Raw genomic sequence first — 24,507 nt, forward strand, 5'->3', positions numbered from 1 at the left:
TATTAAATGTGTCCAAAACTGAAGCATGGTTTTGAAGAATTTCGTCTTTTGAAAGGGCAGTTGGAGTATAAGTATGATTACCAAAAGTGGAATTAATGCCAAGTTCGTTTAAAATACAGTTGTAATAATGAGCCTTACAAACAAAGACAATGTTGTTACTAGCTTTGTCAGCTGGAACCAAAACATATTCCTCATGTAACCTATCTAATTCTTTTATCACTTCTGGTTTACTAAACACAGAAGGATAGACGGTACGTACTTTTGTTTTCATGTGTCTAATGCGGGATTTTAATATCCCTCTTATGCTTTTAACCCATTCTGACAATGTATCAAGTTCTTGTTTTTCATATTTAGCCCATCGTCTGGCATAATCTTCGACAGAACTCATAATAGAGATGAAGTTCTGTCGCCAATTAAAAGACCGAGGTTCTCTGTATTTAGGACCTTTAAGAATAAGTGATTTGAGGTCCTCATTTTCAACTATATCAACATCACCAGTAATGACATGTCCAACTGAACTGTAGTTGAAAGAAGATGAAGAAGAAGAACATGTTGGTGGATTACGTATAAGATGGTCTATATCTAAACACTGCAAAGTTTGTTCATAATTAAAAAGTTTGGATGCAATAGTAGAAGTATAGCTGTAGGAAATACAGGGTGTAGACTTGAACTTGAAATAAGTTGGAATACACGACTGAACCCTTTTATGACGAAGAATGTTGCTTATGTTGACGGCATCTATTCCTTTGTTTGTAAATTTGAGCTTAAGGAACTGACGGCATGATTTGGAAGGAATATCATCCATGGTCCGTGCTGGTTTATAGAGCTTGTGGTAGGCAACATCCATAATCATAGAGTTAAGTCTATATTCAGGTGTTGAAAAATCCAAGTATAGACTAGCCATAGCTTCTTCAAATAACGTATTTAAAACCCTCAATGGTGTAGAGTAAAGTTTTGTACGAATATGATGTGGACCCAATTGTCTGTTGACGTGAGGCAAAAGTGAATCAAACGTGACATCATTTATACTTGGTCTTTATATGAACGATGTCCGTGACTGCGTTTTCGTCTTTGGGTATTGGGAAAGAGTCCCATCACATTAACGTTATTTCCTTGTGGACTAGTCAAATTTCCCACATCTTATACATTATCATTGTATCCATATGGAAATGCAGTGTCTAGGGTCCTGATCCAGTGATCTTCTCGTTGTCTACGAAAAGGGGTGCTTAATGTAGGATTGTTTGTGTGATGGTAATTTTTTTCTAAAATCCTTACCCTCATGGACAAGATGGAGTGGTCCGGTGCATTAAAATGCTTGTAAAGAAGTTGGTTACCACCATTATTAATTTGAAATATGTGCCCCGATATTCTTTTATTAAGTGAACCCTTGGTTTCTCCCACATAAATTAAGCCACACAGGTTACACTCAATGGCGTAGACAACGTTAGAAGATTTACAAGTCAGATTATCAAACGTTTTGGTACAGAAACTACGTCCAGTTAAATTACTACTAAATGAATTTTTAGTGATCAGTATATCACAAGTTTTGCAATTTTTTGCAGAACATTTTGCGGTTGAACACATGAGGTCTGAAAAGGAATTATCAAATATATCTCTTAAAGGAACATAACAGTCTTTAATTTGGGTATAAGAATTTTAGTTTCTGTACCAAAGCTGACAATCTGACGATTGTACATACGACAAATCTTTGATATCTCGAAGGATAATCCGAGGGACACCAACCGATCTGTAGGAGCCTGTGTCCCTTATAGACTCCACAGAGTGACAACTTTTTATACTGGGCGACGTGTCAGCCAGTATTGTTTCGTTATTGTGTATATTCATGAAGGAACATATATCGAGCGACAAGTATCCTCGTGGACAGACTGTCCACCAGCAGAGATACAAACTCGATGGTTAAATGCAAGGTGAAGATAACGAACAGTGATCAATCTCATAACTCCTACAAGCAATACAAAATAGATAGTTGGGCAAACACGGACCCCTGGACACACCAGAGGTGGGATCAGGTGCCTAGGAGGAGTAAGCATCCCCTGTTGACCGGTCACACCCGCCGTGAGCCCCATATCCTGATCAGGTAAACGGAGTTATCCGCAGTCAAAATCAGTGTGCCAAGAACGGCTTAACAATCGGTATGAAACATGTCAGACAGCATTTGACCCAATGCGAGGTTGTATTGACGAACTAGATCGTTATAACGACCATAGAATTTGCGAAATGCTGACTTCAATCGAGACTGTTGAAATCCCTGTACCATCAACTTGTTTGTCAGTAGCTTACCTCGATTTAAAAACTGACTATACCCAGAACAAGCTCTTCCATATCGAATCAGTTGAGATATATAAACACCATATGCAGGTGATAATGTAGATCCTTTATGGTAAGACAATTCATTTCATGACATGATTTGTTACCTTGTGAAGTTGTATTATGTCTATATTGTGACCCTTCAGGAATAGGTTGAGATCACAACATGGAGTAAAACTTTTCATGGAAATGAAAGAAAAAAAACTCTTATGAAATGTACAATAGCTGAACAGCAGGACCAATGTGACTCAGGTAAGCGATGTAGCCCAGCGAACTCTTGTTAAATCATTTATTATGCTGATATTTTACAGGTAGTGTAATATCTATGATAACAACGAAGTTTAGCAACTCTAATTTTAACGTAGGTGGTTACTTGCGGATGCACTTGACGTTTGTAATGATTATTTTACAAGTAATTGAGAAAGAAAACAATCACATGACAAGTGGATATGAGAACACGATGAAATGATGTGATAATATTTATTTATAGTTTTAATTAACTATTACACTGCAAATGGAGCTGTAATGTAAATTGATCGATGAGTAATTTAATATTCAATTGAATCCTAAGTGACAGATATTTATATTTCACAAGGAAATGTTCACTGGAAATGCTGATTATATGTAACTGACACGTTCACTTAATTGGCAACTGTTGTACATTTAACCTGAATCCCCTTTTTCATACATAGGCGTCATTCTGACAACTTTTTTTTCTATTTGGATGGCGAAATGAAGATTTAAAGAAAACTTGACACTGAATTGGCGAGAAAAATCTAAATCGAGGCAGCCTACTGACAAATACGTTGTTACAAGAGTTTCAACAGTCTCGTTTAAATGCAACATTTTACAAATTCTATACTCGTTATAACGATCTAATTTACAAATATCTGTTACTAGGTCGAATACTGTCTGATGTGTTTAATATCAATTGTTAGGCAGTTCCTTACACATTGGTTTTGACTACGGATTATTACGTTTACCCCATTGTGATATAGGGCTCACGTCGGGTGTGACTGGTCAACAGGGGATGCTACTCCTCCTATGTACCTGATCCCACCTTTGGTATGTACAGGTGTCCGTGTTTGCTCTACTCCTTTATGAGAGTTATGAGATTGATCACTCTTCATTATTTTTAATTGTTCATGTCAAATTCAGAAAATTGAGGATGATGTGAATGATCATGCTATATATAGAAAGGAAATATGTGATGAAACACTTCATTGTGTGTCGATTGTTCAGTCTTGTATGGTGAGGGGTATTTCAGAAAAAGTAAAAGACATTTCAAAAATTGCAAGCGGTGGAGGAATGACAGAAACATTTCATTTGTTTACCGGTAACACCGGTCTTGAACCTTGTATTTTGATCTGGTATACGAAGTCATCTGTAGTGAAAATTAGTATACAAAGAGTGACTGAAACGGGAAGTTGATGACAGAAAAGCACATGTACATACACAAACATTTTAGTATTTCAGTCACATGTATATCCATTGTATGAATAGAAATAAGGAAATTCTGTATTTAAAAACGGGGGAAGAACATTCACCACGATAAATGAAATTATCATCATAAATGGCTGGATTAAAACACACAATAACATTCATTACTGGTAAGTTTGTATTCCTGTGATGAATAAGATCAAGATGATTCTACGAGATTTGTGTTTATATGATGAATTTATCAATTGTAGGATACATTACAACTATTTTTGATATAAAACTACTTATCTATGTGTTGGTTAAGTTGTAAAATATGACAAAATTGAAATTTCTACAGATTTAAAAATAATCAAATGAAGTCTTTTATCGCGGTGATACTTTCGTTGTAAGAAAGAAAAATAAGTAAATTATATTCATATTATTCTAAAGTAGGAACAATAAGAATCTATACACAGTTTTTATATGCAATGTATCAAAACAAATAAAGAACAAATGCTTCGCCAAAATATGCCTAACGTATCGTCAAATTAACTTAAATTAACATATAATCAATCATACATGCAAATTAATACACGGTTGATGTGACCGGTCGACAGGGGATGCTTACTTTCCCTAGGTACCTGACCCACCTCTGGTATATCCAAGGGTCTGTGTTTTCCAACTTTTAATTTTGTATTCCTTATAGTTCTTATGATATTGATCAATCTTCGCCATCTTCACCTTTTCTTTCTTTAATATGAGGATATGACTTAATGACACAATTCAATTGAGGTACAAAAGGCGAAGATAACGAACAGTGATCAATCTCATAACTCCTACAAGCAATACAAAATAGATAGTTGGGCAAACACGGACCCCTGGACACACCAGAGGTGGGATCAGGTGCCTAGGAGGAGTTTGCATCCCCTGTCGACCGGTCACAACCGCCGTGACCCTATATCCTGATCAGGTAAACGGAGTTATCCGCAGTCAAAATCAGTGTGCCAAGAACGGCTTAACAATCGGTTTGAAACACGTCAGACAACATTTGACATTTTATTTTTGTACCAAAACTGGTTATTTGTACATATAACAAATGTTTGATATCTCGAAGAATAATCCGAGAGGCATCAACCAATCTGTTAGACTCAATGTCCATTGTAGACTCCGCAGAGTGATAACGTATTATACAGGGCGACATCTATCGTGTGGTTATTGTTTATATTCATGGAACAACAACTATCCTCGGGGAAAGACTATCCACCAGCAGAAATACTTGTTGAATCCTTAAATAAAACAGTAAAGATAACGAATGTTGATCAATCTAGTATCCAATGAGTAAATCTTCATAGATAATTTAACAAATGTTTATATATTTGTAGCTCTTTGTTGGGGGTCAGTCGTATCCGTAAATATCAATTGGAGCAAAGCGATGAACATCTGTATACTAGCAGATCAACAGCCTTCATCTGAGGACAATGCTACAAAGAATGGTTCTTGGTTGGGCAAAGTGAAATATTCGTTCCCTTGGGGTAAACAAACTTTTATACTTCTTTCACATTCTTTGGTATATGAGTACTTTAGTAGAAATTGTCAAATATTGATTGTAATTAAAATATTTATATAGCGCCTTATCAACATTAGTTCTCTAATGTGCTTAACAAATGTTAGAGAAAGATCATATAAAAACGATGTCACATACATGTGAATAAAATATTCATAATGTCATAATTTAAATGCATAATTATTATTATTGATATATAGCGCCTAATGTAATGATATAATTACCCTAATTACATATAAAATAATTTAAAACAACCCTTAGGAATAATTAAATACATAGAAAGGACATAAGTAAAACTTATACGGTACCAATTTTGATGCACTAGATGCGCATTTCGACAAATAATGTCTCTTCAGTGATGCTCAACTTATATGTTTGAAATCCGAAATAACAATGAAGTTTTAGAGCTATTATAGGGAAAAACAGTGTGCCAAATAAGTGGAGACAAATTCCCCTAAGGATAAGAGCTATCCGTGAAGGAGATAATCCTTGATTTTGAAATAATTTCTAAATTTTATAACAGCAATTAAATGTACATCCGTATTTTCAAGCTAGTAACTACGTACTTAGCTATTGGGCTGTAGAGACCCTCGGCGACTAACAGTCCACCAGCAGAGGCCTCGATCCAGGGGTCATAATATAAAACTTATACGGTACCAATTTTGATGCACCAGAGTCGCATTTCACAAATACTGTCTCTTCAGTGATCCTCAACCGAACTGTTTGAAATCCGAAATAACAATGAAGTTTTAGAGCCACCATAGGGAAAACAGTGTGCGAAACAAGTGAAGACAAATTCGTCTAAGGATAAGAGCTATGCGTTAGTGAGATAATCCTTAATTTTGAAATGAATTTCTAGATTTTATAACAGCAATTACATATGCATCCGTATTTTCAAGCTAGTAACTAAGTACTTAGCTACTGGGCTGTAGAGACCCTCGGCGACTAACAGTCCACCAGCAGAGGCGTCGACCCAGGCGTATAATAACAAACTACAGTTCAAATAGCAATTGAAGGGTTTTGTGTGCGGATGTTTTGGGGTTGTTCTTTTTTTAATGAACACTTTTCATTTTTCATGGGTTAGGGTTAGGGTATCTCTTTGTATTAATTGTGTCATTCGTGTACTTAACATTTCAATAATTTTTTCAACTTTTAAAAAAAATTAAATACTTTACATCATACTCAAATATGTCACTGTCAGTTGTAAGAAACAATAGTTTGATGTCATGTGTAAGAAATACTAAGTCGTACATGATATAAAAAAAAGTTCTACGCACGATTATTTTGTTTTTTTACATTTATAAGCTTTCGTAATATCGTTATATTTTATAATTTGCAATATTGTAAAAATATAGATAGTGAGCTACATGTGTAATTTTGAAGTACATGAAATTACCCATAATTTTCAAAAATATCTACCAATGTCCTACTGCAGAGAAAAATCTGTCAAACGGGAGAATACAAACTTTGACAGGGAATGTGATATAACGGCCCGGGAGAATGCAAGGTGAAGATAACGAACAGTGATCAATCTCATAACTCCTACAAGCAATACAAAATAGATAGTTGGGCAAACACGGACCCCTGGACACACCAGAGGTGGGATCAGGTGCCTAGGAGGAGTAAGCATCCCCTGTCGACCGGTCACACCTGCCGTGAGCCCCATATCCTGATCAGGTAAACAGAGTTATCCGCAGTCAAATCAGTGTGCCAAGAACGATTTAACAATCGGTATGAAACACGCCAGACAGCATTTGACCCAATGCGAGGTTGTATTGACGAACTAGATCGTTATAACGATCATAGAATTTGCGAAATGCTGACTTCAATCGAGACTGTTGAAATCCCTGTACCATCAACTTGTTTGTCAGTAGCTTACCTCGATTTAAAAACTGACTATACCCATAACAAGCTCTTGCATATCGAATCAGTTGAGATATATAAACACCATATGCAGGTGATTATGGAATATTGCTACATAAATGTGGGAATTTGACGATGGAGAAGCTGAAATCATCCCGTTTGTCATACAGTTGAGTTGTCATTTTGCCGTTAATGTCTACTTTCAATAAAATATCTAAGTATGAAGCAGAAGTGGACGACTCTGTGGTGTCCTTTATTTCGAGCTCACAGAAAAATCTGTCTAACGGGAGAATATAAACTTTGACAGGGAATGTGAGTCAATGTACCCAGCCAAGAATCAATATAACTAATAATATAATGATCTTTATCCTCTCCACCTAAAATTTCATTTCAATAGTTCAATAGGTATATTTCAAAAGGTGGTATTACACGTTTCATGTTAATTTCCCTAAAGGTGTTGCATGAAAGATCGATAAAATAAAGTTATAGTAAATATGAGGTCTTAGGTGACCCAGTAAACCCCGTGAGTACCCACAGAACTTACCCGAGCATTGCGTTGTAAGTCTCTTCCTTAGTATCGGTACTATAGTTCTTTATGAATGGCTTCTACCTGTCTATCACTCTAGCTCTCATCCAAAAGTACCTCTCAGCGGGAACTGTCATCTTGGTACCGAAAGTCGTCTACCAAACAGGTCCTACTGGGGAAGACTTCCCAGATACTAGAAAGTTATTCAAATAAATGATAACACCATTTGGAATGTATGTTTTGATTCAAATTTAAAAAAAAAAAAGTTTTAAAGGCGTGTATTGACAAAAATTAGCCAAACTATTTTAAGTTTCAATCAAGCAATAAGCGATTTTTATGATTTTTTTTAGCGTTGAAATAGAGAGATATCCCCGAATTTAAGAAAGACTGCCTCCGTGAATCAAAATAAATTTAGCATGAACATGTTCTTCGAGTTTGTTTGGGGTTTTTTAACTTTCGCTTTAAAATTTTGTTTCACGATGACTTTTTTGTAAATTTAAAAAAAATGAAAACAGCACCGATATTATTTTCAACTTCACCCGTACGTTAATTTTCCTTAGTAATGCGTAGGTCAGTGGGTAACGTCGTCAACTTTTATATGTGAAGATGTTTCCTTTTTTTAAACGATCGGGTTCGAATCCCTCACGAACACAATTTTTTCGTATTACGTTTTCCTTCTAGATTTGTTCTTAATTGAAACACGTTTCTAGTTTTTATAAATGTTGCATGTCAAATCCCTGTTTATTATAATGTGCCAAGTTTGAAATAAGCTTCCAACATGGACATTATTATGCCAGCACTTCTGCAGATAGTATAACCAAGGGTCATGTACAAGACGGAGCCCTGTCTTTATTATGCACTTCATGAGATAAAAGACTGAAACAAACAAGAGAAGTAATAAATGGACTACTAATTACAAATATCCGATGTACATAACCTTTAAAGGTATTACGTCAGTATTTTAAAGTAATAAGCATAGTTGTTTTGACAATACTAAATTACAAGTACACAGATAAATTGTATTTAAAAAACTAAGAAATGTTACATAATGAAAATATTTAGAATTTGAATTTGATTTTATCATAAACTTGCTTCCATAGAAAAATTAGTTAAGCTCTTACATATTGTAAATTAAACATATGACACCAATGGCACTCTATAGAAATTATTCAGAAATAGGTTACTTCTATAAATGATATACAAAACTCGAAAACCAAAATAGATAAATACGTATTCAAAATACTAAGAGAATCATATATTGAAATGCAAAAGACTAATCACACTGTGTGCCAGCTCTAAGTAGACAAAAAGAATGATTGGAACAATGGACAATGCATTGCATGAAACTCACGCACAGGTAAATAGGAAATAATGTTCGAAGATTAACTCTAAACGGTTTGAAGATAAGACAATATTATAAGGGAAGATAATTCAATATTAAAAACTATATCAACAAATAACGATAACTCTTCACAGACACTGTTTAGCTTGTGAACAGGACTCGCAACAAACACGCCGAATACAGCTCGCAATACCTGTGTTTTAATAGTCAAGGTTGATGACGATAAGTTATATATTATTCTGAATGAAAGTTATTGACGAAGCATAGTGCCTTTTACGAAAAACCGTTGTGAACTTTGCAAAGCTTTGAAAAAAAATTTAAGGCCAAACAAGGTAAATAACCGTTAAACTATTTGAATGAAGAAGATGATATGTATTCCAGCAGCAAATTGATATGATGAATCGATTTTTACAGGTACATGCATGTACGTCGAATTATGTTGAACTTTAGTAATGCGTATCAAACTTCCCATATTTTGTTTTGTGTGCAGAGTCATGTACAATTGACATCTGTTGGATGTAGAAAATAATACATACGAGTATAGGAGCTTTTAGATTGTAGTAGTAGAGAACATTAAATATTTGATACACTTGTAACATGTAACCGTATGTATTGAACCTGATACTCCGAAGAAAAAAGACAATTCAATTATCACGATTTCAAAAATTATGTTTAGACTACATGTATAATGTATTGACACAAAATGTATTAGGTTTGTCCTTAGTGCTGGGGAATCCTACAGGTATTTAAAGGAAAAGACAACCCAAAATATTTTTACATAATAAATGATAGGATTAATCATATGATAAAGATTTTTCATACAATTCTGTTGATATATGGGCTAAATAAGCTTCAGTACTAATTTGAAAACGTCAAAAATTGAAATTCCTACGATCTATAGAGGCTGCCATGATGTGTAACTCTTTTGTATTCAAGACCACAAAAATCAATAATTTTGACGTCACACCGTCTGTTCCGCTTTTGATGAGATACTAAGATCATCCACAGGTGCTTGGGTACACCCCCTATGAATAAGTTACATGAGTTGATTTAATTATTTTTTTTCTTGAAAATATTTCTAATGCATGTCAACAACATCTTGCATACCCATCAAGTCCAAAATAATTCAAAATAAGCCCTTTAAAAATACCGTCACTGGTTATTATAACAGAACTTACGGTAACCAGTGAGGGTATTTTTTTAAAGGGGCGCTTATTTTGAATTACATGTATTTTGGACTTTATGGGTATGCAAAACGTTGACATGCATTAGAAATATTTTCAACAAAAAATTAATTAAATCAACTCGTGTAGCTTATTCGGAGGGGGGTGTTCTGAACCCAAGCACCTGTGAGACCATCAAAGTTGTGCATGTGGTAGATTTTACGAATAAATAGGCTGATGCCTTCCTGGCAAGCAGTTAATTACACTAATGCGAAGGGGAGATGTGAATAACGTTTGTTTGTTTTGGGTTTGTTTTTTTTCGAAATGACCGATTCAACTAAGTCATTTGAAAAGAAAAGACTACGTAGAATGTGGATCCATCCTTTGCGTTATGACAAGTTGAGGTTCAAGACATTTGTATGATGAATGTTTACCGTCTGTCTTGTCTGCGACTCGACTACACGTCTTCATTTCTCAATTTCGTCTTGTGAAAGAACGGGCTCAAATTCATACAGCTTCAAACTTAACTGTTCGTGACTTATCATGTTTACAGTGCTGCTGATGAAATAAACCGGAATAGACGATTTGACGTCATAAATTAAACTTCATTGGTTACTCTCTTAGCAGCGGGTAATTTAAAATGCATGATAGATTAATATTGATTTATTTGTTAATCAAGGATTTTTGTTGTTAAAGACTGTCAATTACGATATCAGTAAGTAATACTTTATTCATAAAAGCAAATACAGTATATGGTTAGGGTTGCCTTTCCCTTTAAATCGCAAATACGCAATAAGATGAAGGTCAGTTCTGCGTCACGAGTGTTGACACGCAGGTCCGATTAGGGAAAGTTACCGCTTTTGTGCAACACCTTCTTTTTGTTAATATGTCTGTGTTGTGAAAAGAAATCACAAATATTATGAAATAAGAAAACACTTAGATAACAGTCTGCCTTTTGTTCTTCAGAGACCTCCCCCACAATAAATAATCCCTTCCAAAAATTGAAGGTTCTCTGATGCATCTAAAGATTTTAAGTGAATATATACAGCAAGTATATGTAGTACATCATTTGAATATTCTGTTAAAATGAATTTCTGATGCATGTAATCAGGGTAAATAAATCTGGATAAATATTTATGTCTTGAAGGTACCGGGATTTTGCAGATACAGAAGGTCAACAAAAATAATACGTGTTCAGGTAAAATGAATTGAGTTCAGTTGAAATCGTGAAAGAAAAGAAAATTCATTTTAAGAACTGTCCCTGAATACAGTCGTGTGTTTAGAATATAAATGCGGTCTTTTCTTCTTAGATTGTGATGTACAGGGAAATCAGTGCGAATTTTGTAATCATCGTATCCAGCTAAATGGTAGTGTTGCAGCCTTTGAAGTTCTAAGAAGTTTGGAGTCCGGAAGACATTATATACTTGCAGAGTTTGGAAAACAATCTTTAAGTGGTAAATACATATTCCGTTGATACATATAAATAATAATTATTAAAGCATGTCTGTCTCGCTTTCAATAGCTTGTAGCTGACTAACTATGTCATAATTATATGTTTCATTCACACAGGACTACCTCCACCCACACAGTGTATGGTACACAGAGGCGCTTCACATACCGAATATGTCTCTTGCAATGAAAAGTATGATGATGGATGCCATGAATCGGGTACGATAACTACTTTACGCCTCCTCCTCACACCCACCAGCAGATCCTAACACTACACGCAGCTATCTAGTACACTAGTGTGCAGAATGAGCTTACAGATCACAAAATTGTAACAAACAACTTACACATCCACATACTACATCAACTAGACAACTATAAACCACAATCTCTATAGGTCTGTCTAATAAAACCCTGACCATGTGTAAAATTACCTTTACGTGTCAAATACCGGTATACACAAATTACTGTTATTACATTGAGTCATGTAAGAAAAACAAATATCCAGTCACATTTGTGAGACCAACAAATATGAAGTTTATGTTAATATATCAATCAAATCGTTGGCGAATGTGGGGCCCATTATGGGTGCTTTGATGTCATGTGTAAGAAGTACTAAGTATGTACCATGTAGAACAATACAGGTACTAAGAATTGTGCCAATTTCTTATTAACGGCGGGTGTAACCGGTCTACAGTGGGTGCTTACTCCTCCTACGCATCTGATCCCACCTCTGGTGTGTCCAGGGGTCCGTGTTTTCCCAACTCTCAATTTTGTATTCCTTATAGGAGTTAGGAGGTTGATCACTGTTCGTTATCTACACCTTCGTCGTCTTTACCTTTCCAACAACTCTCTGTAATGTTGTCTTTTATCTTGCAGGTGAAAAATCCAGTACTTATATTACCATTCGTTTTGATATGTATTGTAATGGTACAACACAAGCATACACGGATTGTGTGGAATGTGACCCTCAAGAAAGCAATGGTGCTGGAAACGGTAAATGATAGTGAAATAGCCTGTTTCTGTAGATATTACTTAGATGTGAGCCTCTTTTGTGTGTTATGCAACGAATCAACTTACTATACTAACCTCAATGGATAGAAGAACATACTAACCTAAATAACTGCTTACATATCGATGTTTGGGCCACTCCTCTAACGACTTGTTTTTGTAAATGTTTAACGTTTACAAATGATTGACCGTTGTTAAATGTTTGTTAAGGCATACTACATTGCTGAATCCCTTATTCGTGTACTCAATTGTGAGACCATATTTTACCTATAACGAAATGGTTTCAATTATCGAGACAAGATTTCGGATATTATAGGATTTCATCACGTGACTAATTGTATTTTACATTCCAAGGAAAGTTTGAAATTACTATAGCATTTTTAAAACATTGTTAATCATTGAGTAGTTTACCAACAGGTCTATCCAAAGGGTAATAAATTCATTTAGTAATAAGAGACATTATTTGTCGAAATGCGCATCTTGTGCATCAGAAATGGTACCATACAAGTTTGACATAATGTTTCTCAATCAATGAGAGTCGGCTTATTTACATGAAAGTAGGATATAAAGATAATGGCGATCCTCTTCTTCCAGCCCAAGTAAAAGTAATTGATCACATGATGTTTGTAGGGTATGTACTGCGTTCTTTCAAACCGACAGAGAAGAAAAATCGGAATCTTTCTCATTGCAGTTTCCGGTCTATGAGTATGTGTTTAGGAGTTCTGATAGTCGTAGTTTGTTGACAAAATCGGTATTCTAATCTATATTTGATATTAGTTTGGTTCACATGTTTCCGACACAAACATGAATTCTGATAACTAAAATTCGAGGTTCATCTCAGGTGAAAAATGAGTCTCTGTTGATACGAAGATGGTGATTTTAGCAACTGGCTTTATGAAATATATATATGCAAACTTCAAATCATTTGTTAGAAATGAAAAGATGAAGATAACGAACACTGATCAATCTCATAACTTCTATTACAAATACAAAATTAAGAGTTGGTCAAACACAGACCCCTGGATCAGAGGTGAGATCAGGTGCTTAGGCGAAGTAAGTATCCCCTGCTGACCGGTCACACCCGCCCTGACCCCTATATTTCGATCAGATAAACGTAGTAATCCGTACTCAAATTCAGTGTGCCAAGAACGGCCTATGAATTGGTATGAAACACGTCAGACAGCATTTGACCCAATGATAGGTTGTATTTGTAAACTAAATCGTTATAATAACCCTAGAATTTGCAAAATTCTGACTGTTCAAACTCTTGTAGCATTTGTTTTGAAGAAACAACTGTCTATGATGTTAAATGGTACTCTCTTTAATTCATCGTGAAATTTATTTTGGAAAAGTCGTACATTTTGATGTTATTGATTTGAGAAGAGTTTTACTAAACGTTCTCTGAAATGTGGTGAGTCACAAACCATTAAGTTGAAAAGTTGATATAAATTAAGTAAAAATATGTTTACACTTAAAACATTAACATGCCAGAAGAGAAATAATTACATCGCTGTCGATCTCGAGAAGTTGAAAAATAAACTGTCGATTGCCCCTCGGACTCGGATGCTTCTTTTCCCCGTTTTTGGTATGTCCATCTTTCTGTAAAAACTTTTGCCTTTGCCAAAACATTTCAATGCAAGGTGAAGATAACGAACAGTGATCAATCTCATAACTCCTATAAGCAATACAAAATAGATAGTTGGGCAAACACGGACCCCTGGAAGGTGATAAAGCTTTCATTTCTTGCATGGAGAGTTTTCCTTGAAACAAGGCATCTCTAACTTCTTGACCTCATGCCCTTGACCTTGGTTTTGACATGCTCTTGAAATAACTTTAACCTTGGTCAATTTTTAACGTTTAGTGCTAGGGCTTTCATCACATGAAAGGTGAAGATAACGAACAGTTATCAATCTCATAACTCATATAAGCCATACAAAATAGATAGTTGGGCAAACACGGACCCCTGGACACACCAGAGGTGGGATCAGGTGCCTAGGAGGAGTAAATATCCCCTGTCGACTGGACACGTGTATTCCTTGTGACAAGACCTTTCTTCGGGTACCAAAGTTATTGACATCGTAATTTTGACCTTGGGGTTTCACCTACTTTTGTTAACTTTAACCTTGGTCATTATCAACTTTACTGCAATACGGGGGCATCAGTTTTGATGCTTTTTTAAACATTCAGTATTACTACAAATCTTCGTCAATATACAAAAGTGAAATAATGCAATTTTCATCTCGTTCGCCAACGAGAAATACTATTTTATCAAACGGAAATACGCCAAAAATAACATATGTATTGTTGTCTGTTGTTTTCTTCAATTGAAATCGTCTCCTTTAGTGCATGTGTTTTATATCAACGAGCACATTAGAGAATGTGATTTACTGTATGTATGTATCAATTGATACGAATCAAGTCGCTTTTCATTTGCGGAAAGGAACGCGGCAGAAAATACCACCATTCTTATTTCAGATATGAAAGAAAAACTGCGTCAATTATTCTGCAATATATACCGATTATGTCATCAAAAGAACATCAGAACAGTGATGCACATTTATGAAGTTATACAAGAAAAACAAAGATATGAGTTTAAAATATCATACTTATTTAGATCATATCGGTTACACATCTTTGACCTGACTGGAAGTTTTGCATAAAGGATATTTAAAATTCAACAAGAAATCAGTCCGAGGTCGATACATATGTAAACAAACATGGCGATGCACAGACAAGTTAAACCTCTTCCACGTATGTGTAGCTTTCTTGAACTGCGTATTCAGAGCAGATCAGATAATTACATCACACCAATATCAAACTAAATACTTGAAACATCTTTCAAAATAGTAAACCCTACACCATCATTTCGTGAGCTAAAACATCAGAGGCTGTCGTGACGTCATGAAATTACCTACTTCCTAGCTGACTTTTTCTAAAACTTGTTTTTGTGGGTCAGGTGCGAATTCAGACGAAATTGCTCCCGGTGGTCAGAGAGAGAGAGAGAGAGAGAGAGAGAGAGAGAGAGAGAGAGAGAGATCAACTATTGAATTGATCAATTGGTTATTTAAGAAATAAAACAACGACAAAGACATGTTATGAAAATAATTCTTATCGGTGTCCTGATTAACAGTTTGATCAAGGATTTACAAATCATTAAAGAGGAAATCCTGATGAATATCTTCACTATTGAGAGCAAGCAAGTGCTCGAACAGTGCGAGGTAAAGAATATTTGAAAATCCTGCATATTTTCACTAATAGTTCATCACAGTTTGTGACAGCATGTCGTTTGAAGGAGTCTAGGGATCTAGCCTTTTATATCTGTTAACAATGGTAACTAAGGACAACAAACGCCAAAATATCAAAAGATTACATCTAATTTTTCCCAGAACGTTAGGGGCTGGTCTACGTCCCAAATCAATTTCCTTGTATCTCCTGCAAGGATCAGTAAAAGTTGAAGTATTTTCTGTATAATCGATGAATGTGTTCAAGAATTTGTTTTCTATTCAATATTATGATTTGTGCAATACTTCATATTTACAATCACTACAACTCTTCATATCTAAAAAGAAATGAATATAATTGTTGTCTTCTGGTTTGTTCGGAAAAAAATGAGCGGGCAATCACTACCTATGTTTACGTCTTAAGATTGACACGGCCATAGCACAAGCGGGGTGCGAATTCACGACTTTACTGTCACGAGGCGAACATTCTACCACTGAGGGTGACTTCGGTTCTTAGCGTTTGAAAACTGACACATACGCAGTGTCATTACAAGACCGACGTATTGCTACCACACTAACCCTCGTAGATTGATTGCTTATTGTTTTACGTCCCTCTCGCGAATATTTCACTCATATGGAGACGTCACCACTGCCGATGAAGGCCTTCAAAATTTAGGCCTATGCTCGACGCTTATGGCCATTGAGCAGGCAGGGATCTTTATCGTGTCACACCTGCTGCGACACAGGACCTTGGTATTTGCGGTCTCATCCGAAGGACCGCCCCATTTAGTCGCCTCTTACGACAAGCTAGGGGTACTGAGGACCTATTCTACCCGGGCCCCCACGGGATCTAACCCTCGTAGATGGTAGGGTTAGTTGGGTACAGTTCAATAGTCACAATACGTCATATAAAAGTTGAAAATCTTCGCGTAAGAATCGAAGTTGTCCTCTGTGTTCATTTCTTTATTAAAAGCAAAATACTGTGTTATTTCAGATTGTTCTTTGTCTTCCTGTTTTGGATGTATGAAACATCTGCTCATTGTAGTGGGCGGATTACTAGTCCTAGTGTTGTTCGATGTGATGTGTATCTATTGGTATGTACCTCAGTATGTTTAAACTATTTTTTCTGATCTGAACAAATTTGTGAATCCATGCAATCAAAACTATGCAATAAACCCAAACTATCATTACTACAGTTGTGTTAGACACATTGCAAAAAGAAAGATGCTGGCTATACAGAAAGAGAAGACCAGGGAACACACGAGTAGACCGATCTCTGAGGCCATAACACGTATCTACAAACATATGAACAACTTCGAAGATCAACACAATTCGTCGTATGATCTGGTGGTGAATATGAGTAGAAAGGCCCACTTCAACGCTCTTGATGAGACGGACACCTCCGAAGATTACGATAAGGGATTTTTCAGACTGGCGAGTCATAGCGGTGATTACGACAAGGCTTGGTGCAATAACTGGTCATCTACGCCTTCTCCGGACGCCGATTACGCCAAGGTTCAGGCAATAAGCAACCAGATAATGACCACTGTCCCAGAGGAGGAGATCTACAGCAAACAACGACTCGATCCCGAGAGTATATACGCAGATATAAATAGATCAGGCAGTGAAAAGGAAGAGGAGGTGACACCCAATATGCGTTCCACCGGAAGCAGCACTCATATCCGGGTAGTAAACGAGAGTGTAAAGATTGGAGGCAATGGAGGCATGAATCAACGAGACAAACAAACGTATGCAGAAGGTAACTCCGAAACCATTACACTAGAAAAGAAAGAGAGTAAAAACGACAAACATGATATCTCAGAACGGAAGACTCAAGGAGAAAGACTGATCAATGATAAATTCGCAGAGGTCTGCTTGAAAAGGGGGCGTGATCCTTTAGTGATTGTGGCAGGGAATAAAGATATAAATTCAAACCAGAGCAACAACAAAAATATGAAAGTCCGAAGGTCGAAGCTAAAAAGGGGAAGTAAGGCGGGGAATATTTCCAGCGGCGATGTGGCCTGTAATTTTCCAGCAAAACGTGGTGAAAATGAAAACACAAATGATGTATCTATTTCTACAACGGAAGCGGGCAAGATGGTGGATGAAGAAACAGCAATACTGATAGAAAACTTGAACAATATCTCCTCCAAAACAAAACTGTGAACGGTTAGTGGGGAGAGGACGCCTTTATAGAGATGTTGTGGTCAGCGTCTAAGAATTGTTTGCAAATAAAAGTTCTCGAGTTGTATCACCTAGTGAATTTTGTGTTTTATTTGTTTATCAAATCCTCGGGGTTCATTCTGATATTGTATGGCAGTATTTTTATTTGAAAAGCTAAATACGAATTAAAAACTCTTTTTTTCCTTCTTTGTTGCATTTGACTATTTACGTACATGAGGGTATAGGGACAAGACATATTCACAATTTTACACATACATTTTGTGATTTTATTTTTTATCATCTATTCTTAATTCTATAACACTATATGAATGTTTTAACTATTTCAAGATATTCTATATATAACTACTCACAAAGAATTCTTTCTTTTTTTCATAGGTTCAACGGGACCCCGAGGAAATGTGATGTTATGCATAATTTTCATACTTATATGTGCATATCAGAGAGATTAAGATCCACCGTGAACATTTTACTGATCGAGGCTTTCATTAAATCTCAGTAACGTCAACATTTTACTGATCGAGGCTTTCATTAAATCCCAGTAACGTCAACATTTTACTGACTAAGGCCTTCGTTGAACCGCAATAACTGCATGCTATAATTATTTCCTCCATTTTCAGATTTCTAGTGTCTTTAGATCTTTTTATAGAATTTTCTTCATTAAGGATGAATAATGCATCGTCATAATGGCTGACTCCCTTTTGAAAGCTATAAATATAATATATACATGTACATTTATATTCTTTTAAATTCTAATCGTCTAGCCGGGTACCTCAGTAGGTTAACATGTATATTCTTTTGAATTCTAATCATCTAGCCGGGTAGCTCAGTAGGTTAACATGTACATTATATTCTTTTGAATTCTAATCGTCTAGCCGGGTATCTCAGTAGGTTAACATGTACAATATATTCTTTTGAATTCTAATCGTCTAGCCGGGTAGCTCAGTAGGTTAACATGTACAATATATTCTTTTGAATTCTAATCGTCTAGCCGGGTAGCTCAGTAGGTTATTCTAATCGTCTAGCCGGGTATCTCAGTAGGTTATTCTAATCGTCTAGCCGGGTACCTCACTAGGTTATTCTAATCGTCTAGCCGGGTATCTCAGTAGGTTAACATGTCGATTCCTGATCTGTAGTAGGTTGGTTGTTTTACGTCCAGTGAAGATTTTTTTCAATTCTATCGAGACGTCACCAGCTGTAGGTGAAGTACCACAAATTTAGACCTATGTTTAGCGCTCACTGACGTAGCAGTGAGGGTTCTTTAACGTGCCAACACCTGCTGTGACACAGGGCCTCCGTTTTAAGGTTATATCCGAAAGATTCTCAATACCGAGCGTTTGGCGAGGGAGCTGTCACTACCTATGTTTACGTCTTAAGTTTGACACGGCAATGGCATGAGTGGGGCTCGAACTCACGACCACCAACTCTTGAATATGATTAGGCTTTTATCGTTACTTATTGCAATCATAATAATAATTCCATGCATAGTTAATTTAGCATATTGAAATATTACGTGAAATCTCAAACCATTGCATAAGTTAACAGTACATATGTAATTAACAAATATTTGATTGACAGGTACTTTATCGTGAGTTCTAGTTTTAACCATTGCTAACTAGATGTATAAATTATTTAGTGACATTTGGTTACATGTTTGGCACGTAAGTGGACAAGGGTTACCAATTGTAGCAATTTTTGCAACAAGACCTGGTCTAAGGAGAAATTTTGTAGAAATCTGATCATTTCTTACGAATATTTGCAAATTGTTAAGTCTAAACTCAGTAAGAAAATATTCCATAAGTTTTAATGTACATCTTTTGCGAATACAGATATTTACTTGCAAAGGTACAATAATCTTTAGTTGGCGATGCAGCGTCGTCACCTTCGCTCTTTCTCACCCTCGGAGTGTCACATCTTCGCTCGTTTGCTTCCTCACCCTTGGAGTTTCACATCTTTGCTCGTTTGCTTCCTCTGCCTTGGAGTTTCACATGTTCTCCCTGAGCACAAGCAAGTGACTTGTTCAGAGCACGTAGACCTACATGTATGATAAAACTTGTTCACATCCAGAGCTTGTATCCATACTAGCTTTTTTACCAATCTTCTACATTTAAAGCTATTTGTGATCTTTGTCACATTTTCACACAAACTCACCATTACCCACAGAACCTCTTTATTAATGCTTTGTTCAACCAAGATTATGTTCCAGATTTAATTGTTTGACCCGTAGTCAAGGCATCAATCATAATATCAAAGCTAGGTCCAAAATTCATCCATTGAGGTCAAAGAAAATACAAAGACTATTGGTACTTTGGTAAATTGCATATCTCATTGATTTTGAAAGTAACTTGCAAGTATTTCATTTTATTTTCAATCTGAATCTCGCTATCTTTTACTTACCATTATTAAGCACCAATGAAAATGTACAGCCACTTTGGTTCAATAAACTTACATACATGTAAGTATTGAATCCTATATACTTTATCTGTAGACAGCTTAAAAGAACATTTTCAACTTACACTTTATCTGTAGTAATTTTATACTTATACTTTATCTGTAAATATTTTAAATGAACATTTTCAACTTATACATTATCTTCAGAAATTTTATACTTTATTTGAACAGATTTTAAATGACCATTTTCGACTCATATTATATCTATAGTGATTTTATAATTATACTTTATTTGTTGAGATTCTAAATGAACAATTTCGATTCATACTATATTTGTAGTGGTTTTATTCTAACTATATCTGTAGTGGTTTTATACTACAACTTCCCTGTATTTTCCACTCTTTTATGGTGTATGTCTAGTCTTTTATAAAATATATTTTATTCACTCTTTTATGATGTGTGTATCTAATCTTTTATAAAATATATTTTATTCACTCTTTTATGATGTGTATGTCTAGTCTTTTATAAGATATATTTTATTCACTCTTTGTAATAATTCCATGTTTACATCCCATCACTATTTCAATCGCTGCAAATTATCAGAGAGTAGGAATATCACAAATTATCAGAGAGTAGGAATATCACAAATTATCAGAGAGTAGGAATATCATGCCTTTTTATGTGTTTTATATCAAAACATTGACTAAGACAAAGAAATACATTAACCAGTTTATTATCAAATGTCTTCTGATCTCATTGTAACAGTATGAACTGTGATTGATCAGAACAAAATCAAATGTCTTCTGATCTCATTGTAACAGTATGAACTGTGATTGATCACGACAAAATCAGGCATGATAAGTCAACACTTCATATTCTTATAGCCATGGTGAAATTAAAACAATGAGGTGGAATTTTTTACATGACAATGAATCATGAACTGATAATCATCATCAGATTCATTGTCACATGAATATCACATATAAATGTACCATCAAATCAAAACTAAATCCAACTATTGGAATTATGTTTCTAATGTGTCCATTAAAGTTTGTTCAAATCATTAAATTAGGTCAAGGTTGGTCCAAAACGGGATGTAGTAGAAATAAACGTAGGATCTCCTCACTATTAGCGACTGTTAATGATGATTTAGGTTACTGAGTTTTACAGGTGATGTGTAAAATGAATGTTAACTTCCCGAGTATGTGTAAAATGAATGTTAACTTCCTGAGTATGTGTAAAATGAATGTTTGCTACCATTAAATCACCATTAATGGTCGCCTGAGTTTTACAGGCAATGTGTAAAATGAATGTTTGCTACCGTTAAATTACCATTAATGGTCGCCTGAGTTTTATAGGCGATGTGTAAAATGAATTTAACTTCCAGAGTTTTACAGGCGATGTGTAAAATGAATGTTTGCTACCATCAAATCAGCACTAATGGTCGCAACATTAATGAGAAAATATTTAATCCCATTCTAATGACATAAAATGGTTACATTTGATGTGATGTCTTGGAGTCATTCTATTATGATGTCACAATGGAAAGCTTTCCATCTTGTTGATGCTCATTTAATAGCCTCAAACATCAGTGCATTAGCCAATCAAAATGCATATAACAAAACTGTGAATTAGGCAATCAAAATGCATATAACAAAACAGTGCATTAAAATAAAGAATCATCTTACAAATATTTTTCAGCAACAAAGTCAATCTAAGTTCTTGTCTAATCAGAGTATACTTTATTCCAACTAAATCCTGACTCCATGTAAGTTCAAAATGATCTTTAAGAGTATCAATTTCACACAGACATTTTTGTACTATATCATATTAATAATCATGTTAACCTATATAAATTGTATGATTTTTAAAAAAAAAAACATGTAGAAACTTACGCAATTCAATGATTGTTTCACTTTTTATATGTACATTTTCAATTTGTTATATATCATCCAAAAGTCAGATAAATTTCTTATATATCAGCTGAAAATTGGATAAATTTGGTATTACTTTCGGAAAAATTCTTCAGAAATAAAAGTGTCACAGATATCTAATCATATAAAAGATAGCCCATGAAAAAAATCAAAGCACCAAATATTTCCATCTACAGTGTACTTATTTGAGAAAATATTCCTCGAAGCCAAAATTACCCAATATTCAGTACTTTGATTGTATTTTACATTTTGTTTTGTAGTCTATAAAACTTCACACATGTTTAACACTGATATGTATACTAGTATATATAATGTATATGTACTTCCATTGCTGTGCCTATGTTTACACTCTAATCATTTGTACAAAGTCATTTACAAATCAATTGTATAGTACATTTATTACAAATAAAATGATTCATTCAAAACAGTGTTGATTCCTAATTCACAGATGCAGCCTATCCAGTTCTTTATAATTTGGACTTGCTTCCGATGACCGGTTTATCCGCAAACTCTTTCCAGTACGAGGGTCGTTCTAAAGCGTTTGGTCCCTGTATCATTGCACTGTACAAATTCTTGTAAATCTGCAAAACAACAAAATCACTGATCCATATCTCCTATACAATATAAATGTAAACAACAAAATCACTGACCCATATCTCCTATACAATATAAACATCAAAATCACTGACCCATATCTCCTATAAACTATAAATGTAAACATCAAAATCACTGACCCATATCTCCTATACACTTTAAATGTAAACAACAAAATTACTGACCCATTTCTCCTATAGAATATAAATGTAAACAACAAAATCACTGACCCATATCTCCTATACACTATAAATGTAAACAGCAAAACCACTGACCCATATCTCCTATACAATATATGTAAATGTAAACTATAAAATCACTGACCCATATCTTCTATAAAATATATGTAAACTATAAAATCACTGACCCATATCTCCTATACAATATATGTAAATGTAAACTATAAAATCACTGATCCATATCTCCTATTTTAAACATGATTGTGAGGTAAACCTTTTGTTTGAATTGTCCATTCTATAGGTTATTATTCTGCTAACTCCATAAACAGTCCATTAAGTTACCTGTAAGTGTCTATTCTTTTTGAATAACTGTCCATTCTTTTAAGAATGGACAATTTTTTTTTCAATCAGAATGGACAGTTACAACAAATAGAATGGACAGTGCCAGGTAAAGATTGGAATGTACCCAGGGGGAAAAACAGCAAATACATTAAAAGCAACTTTTAATTTACATGTCTTTAAAACTTGAACTCGAAGGAAACATTGCCAGATTTGATTTTGATTTCACTAGTGGTATTTCCAGTCCCTGGTACTTTCACTTGTTTCTCTTCATCTGCATTTTGAGTGTCACTACTTTTAACATTTCCATGAATACCGTAATCTTGCTGATGTCTCGCTCATTTTCAAAATATCTCCTTGTGATGTAAATCCAAATGAATTCTGGCCCAAGATATTTTTCCCGTTTTGCTGCGAAGTTGCAAACAATGATATAGCCCACCTCGCATTTCCTTATGTTTTCTTTGATAGTCCTTTCTTCAGTAACTCGTCTAATTCATCTTGATTCAGTGGTTTAAGAAAGTGCTCAATATTTTCAATATCCTGGCCAGCATTCATAAGTTCCTCATCAGAAATGTCCGAAAATGAAACCACCTTCAGGTCAAAGTTTGCTTCATTTTGTGTTTGACTATTTTCCGTTTCTACGTCCAAAATTCCACTTAATATAGCATCAGTATTTTGCATATCTTCAGTTTCCTTGAATTTTGACTGAGTTTTAAAAAAACCACTTTCTCCATCAGAGGAGGACATGCTTATCTTACATAGGGGAACTTTCAATTGATTCAGAAACATCACATACTTGTATAAATATTTACCAAACCCCATCTGTAAGTGTCCATAGACAAAGTCTTTTGTTATGTAGCATAATGTAACACAATAGCCATTAAACAAAATGCTGAGCACCTTAACTTACCTGTGACTGTCTATTCTGTAAACAATGAACTTACTATTGCATGTATGCTACCTGGAACAATTCATTCTGAATACAAGTTTTCTACATTTTGTTTAT

General features: G+C 35.0%; 2 protein-coding genes across 2 annotated transcripts in view; one reads left to right on the forward strand and one right to left on the reverse strand.

Annotated features, from left to right (window-relative positions):
* The first annotated feature begins 3,805 nt into the window (after positions 1 to 3,805).
* On the forward strand, positions 3,806 to 18,146 carry LOC125664571 (uncharacterized). The gene is made up of 8 exons (XM_056152809.1): positions 3,806 to 3,938; positions 5,130 to 5,279; positions 11,353 to 11,403; positions 11,516 to 11,659; positions 11,775 to 11,873; positions 12,531 to 12,647; positions 16,878 to 16,977; positions 17,080 to 18,146. Exons 1-8 carry the CDS (start codon positions 3,902 to 3,904, stop codon positions 18,047 to 18,049), a joined length of 1,668 nt encoding a protein of 555 aa, XP_056008784.1. The 5' UTR covers positions 3,806 to 3,901; the 3' UTR covers positions 18,050 to 18,146.
* A 3,865-nt stretch (positions 18,147 to 22,011) lies between these two features.
* Positions 22,012 to 24,507, reverse strand: part of LOC125664956 (peroxisomal acyl-coenzyme A oxidase 3-like) — a 28,209-nt gene continuing 25,713 nt past the window's right edge. Inside the window, exon 13 of the mRNA XM_056152807.1 lies at positions 22,012 to 22,970. Coding sequence (XP_056008782.1) covers positions 22,857 to 22,970 — 114 coding nt within the window. The 3' untranslated portion in view covers positions 22,012 to 22,856. The remainder of the gene's footprint in view (positions 22,971 to 24,507) is intronic.

The sequence above is a fragment of the Ostrea edulis genome, chromosome 1 (genome assembly GCF_947568905.1).
Source record: "Ostrea edulis chromosome 1, xbOstEdul1.1, whole genome shotgun sequence".
NCBI lineage: Eukaryota > Metazoa > Mollusca > Bivalvia > Ostreida > Ostreidae > Ostrea > Ostrea edulis.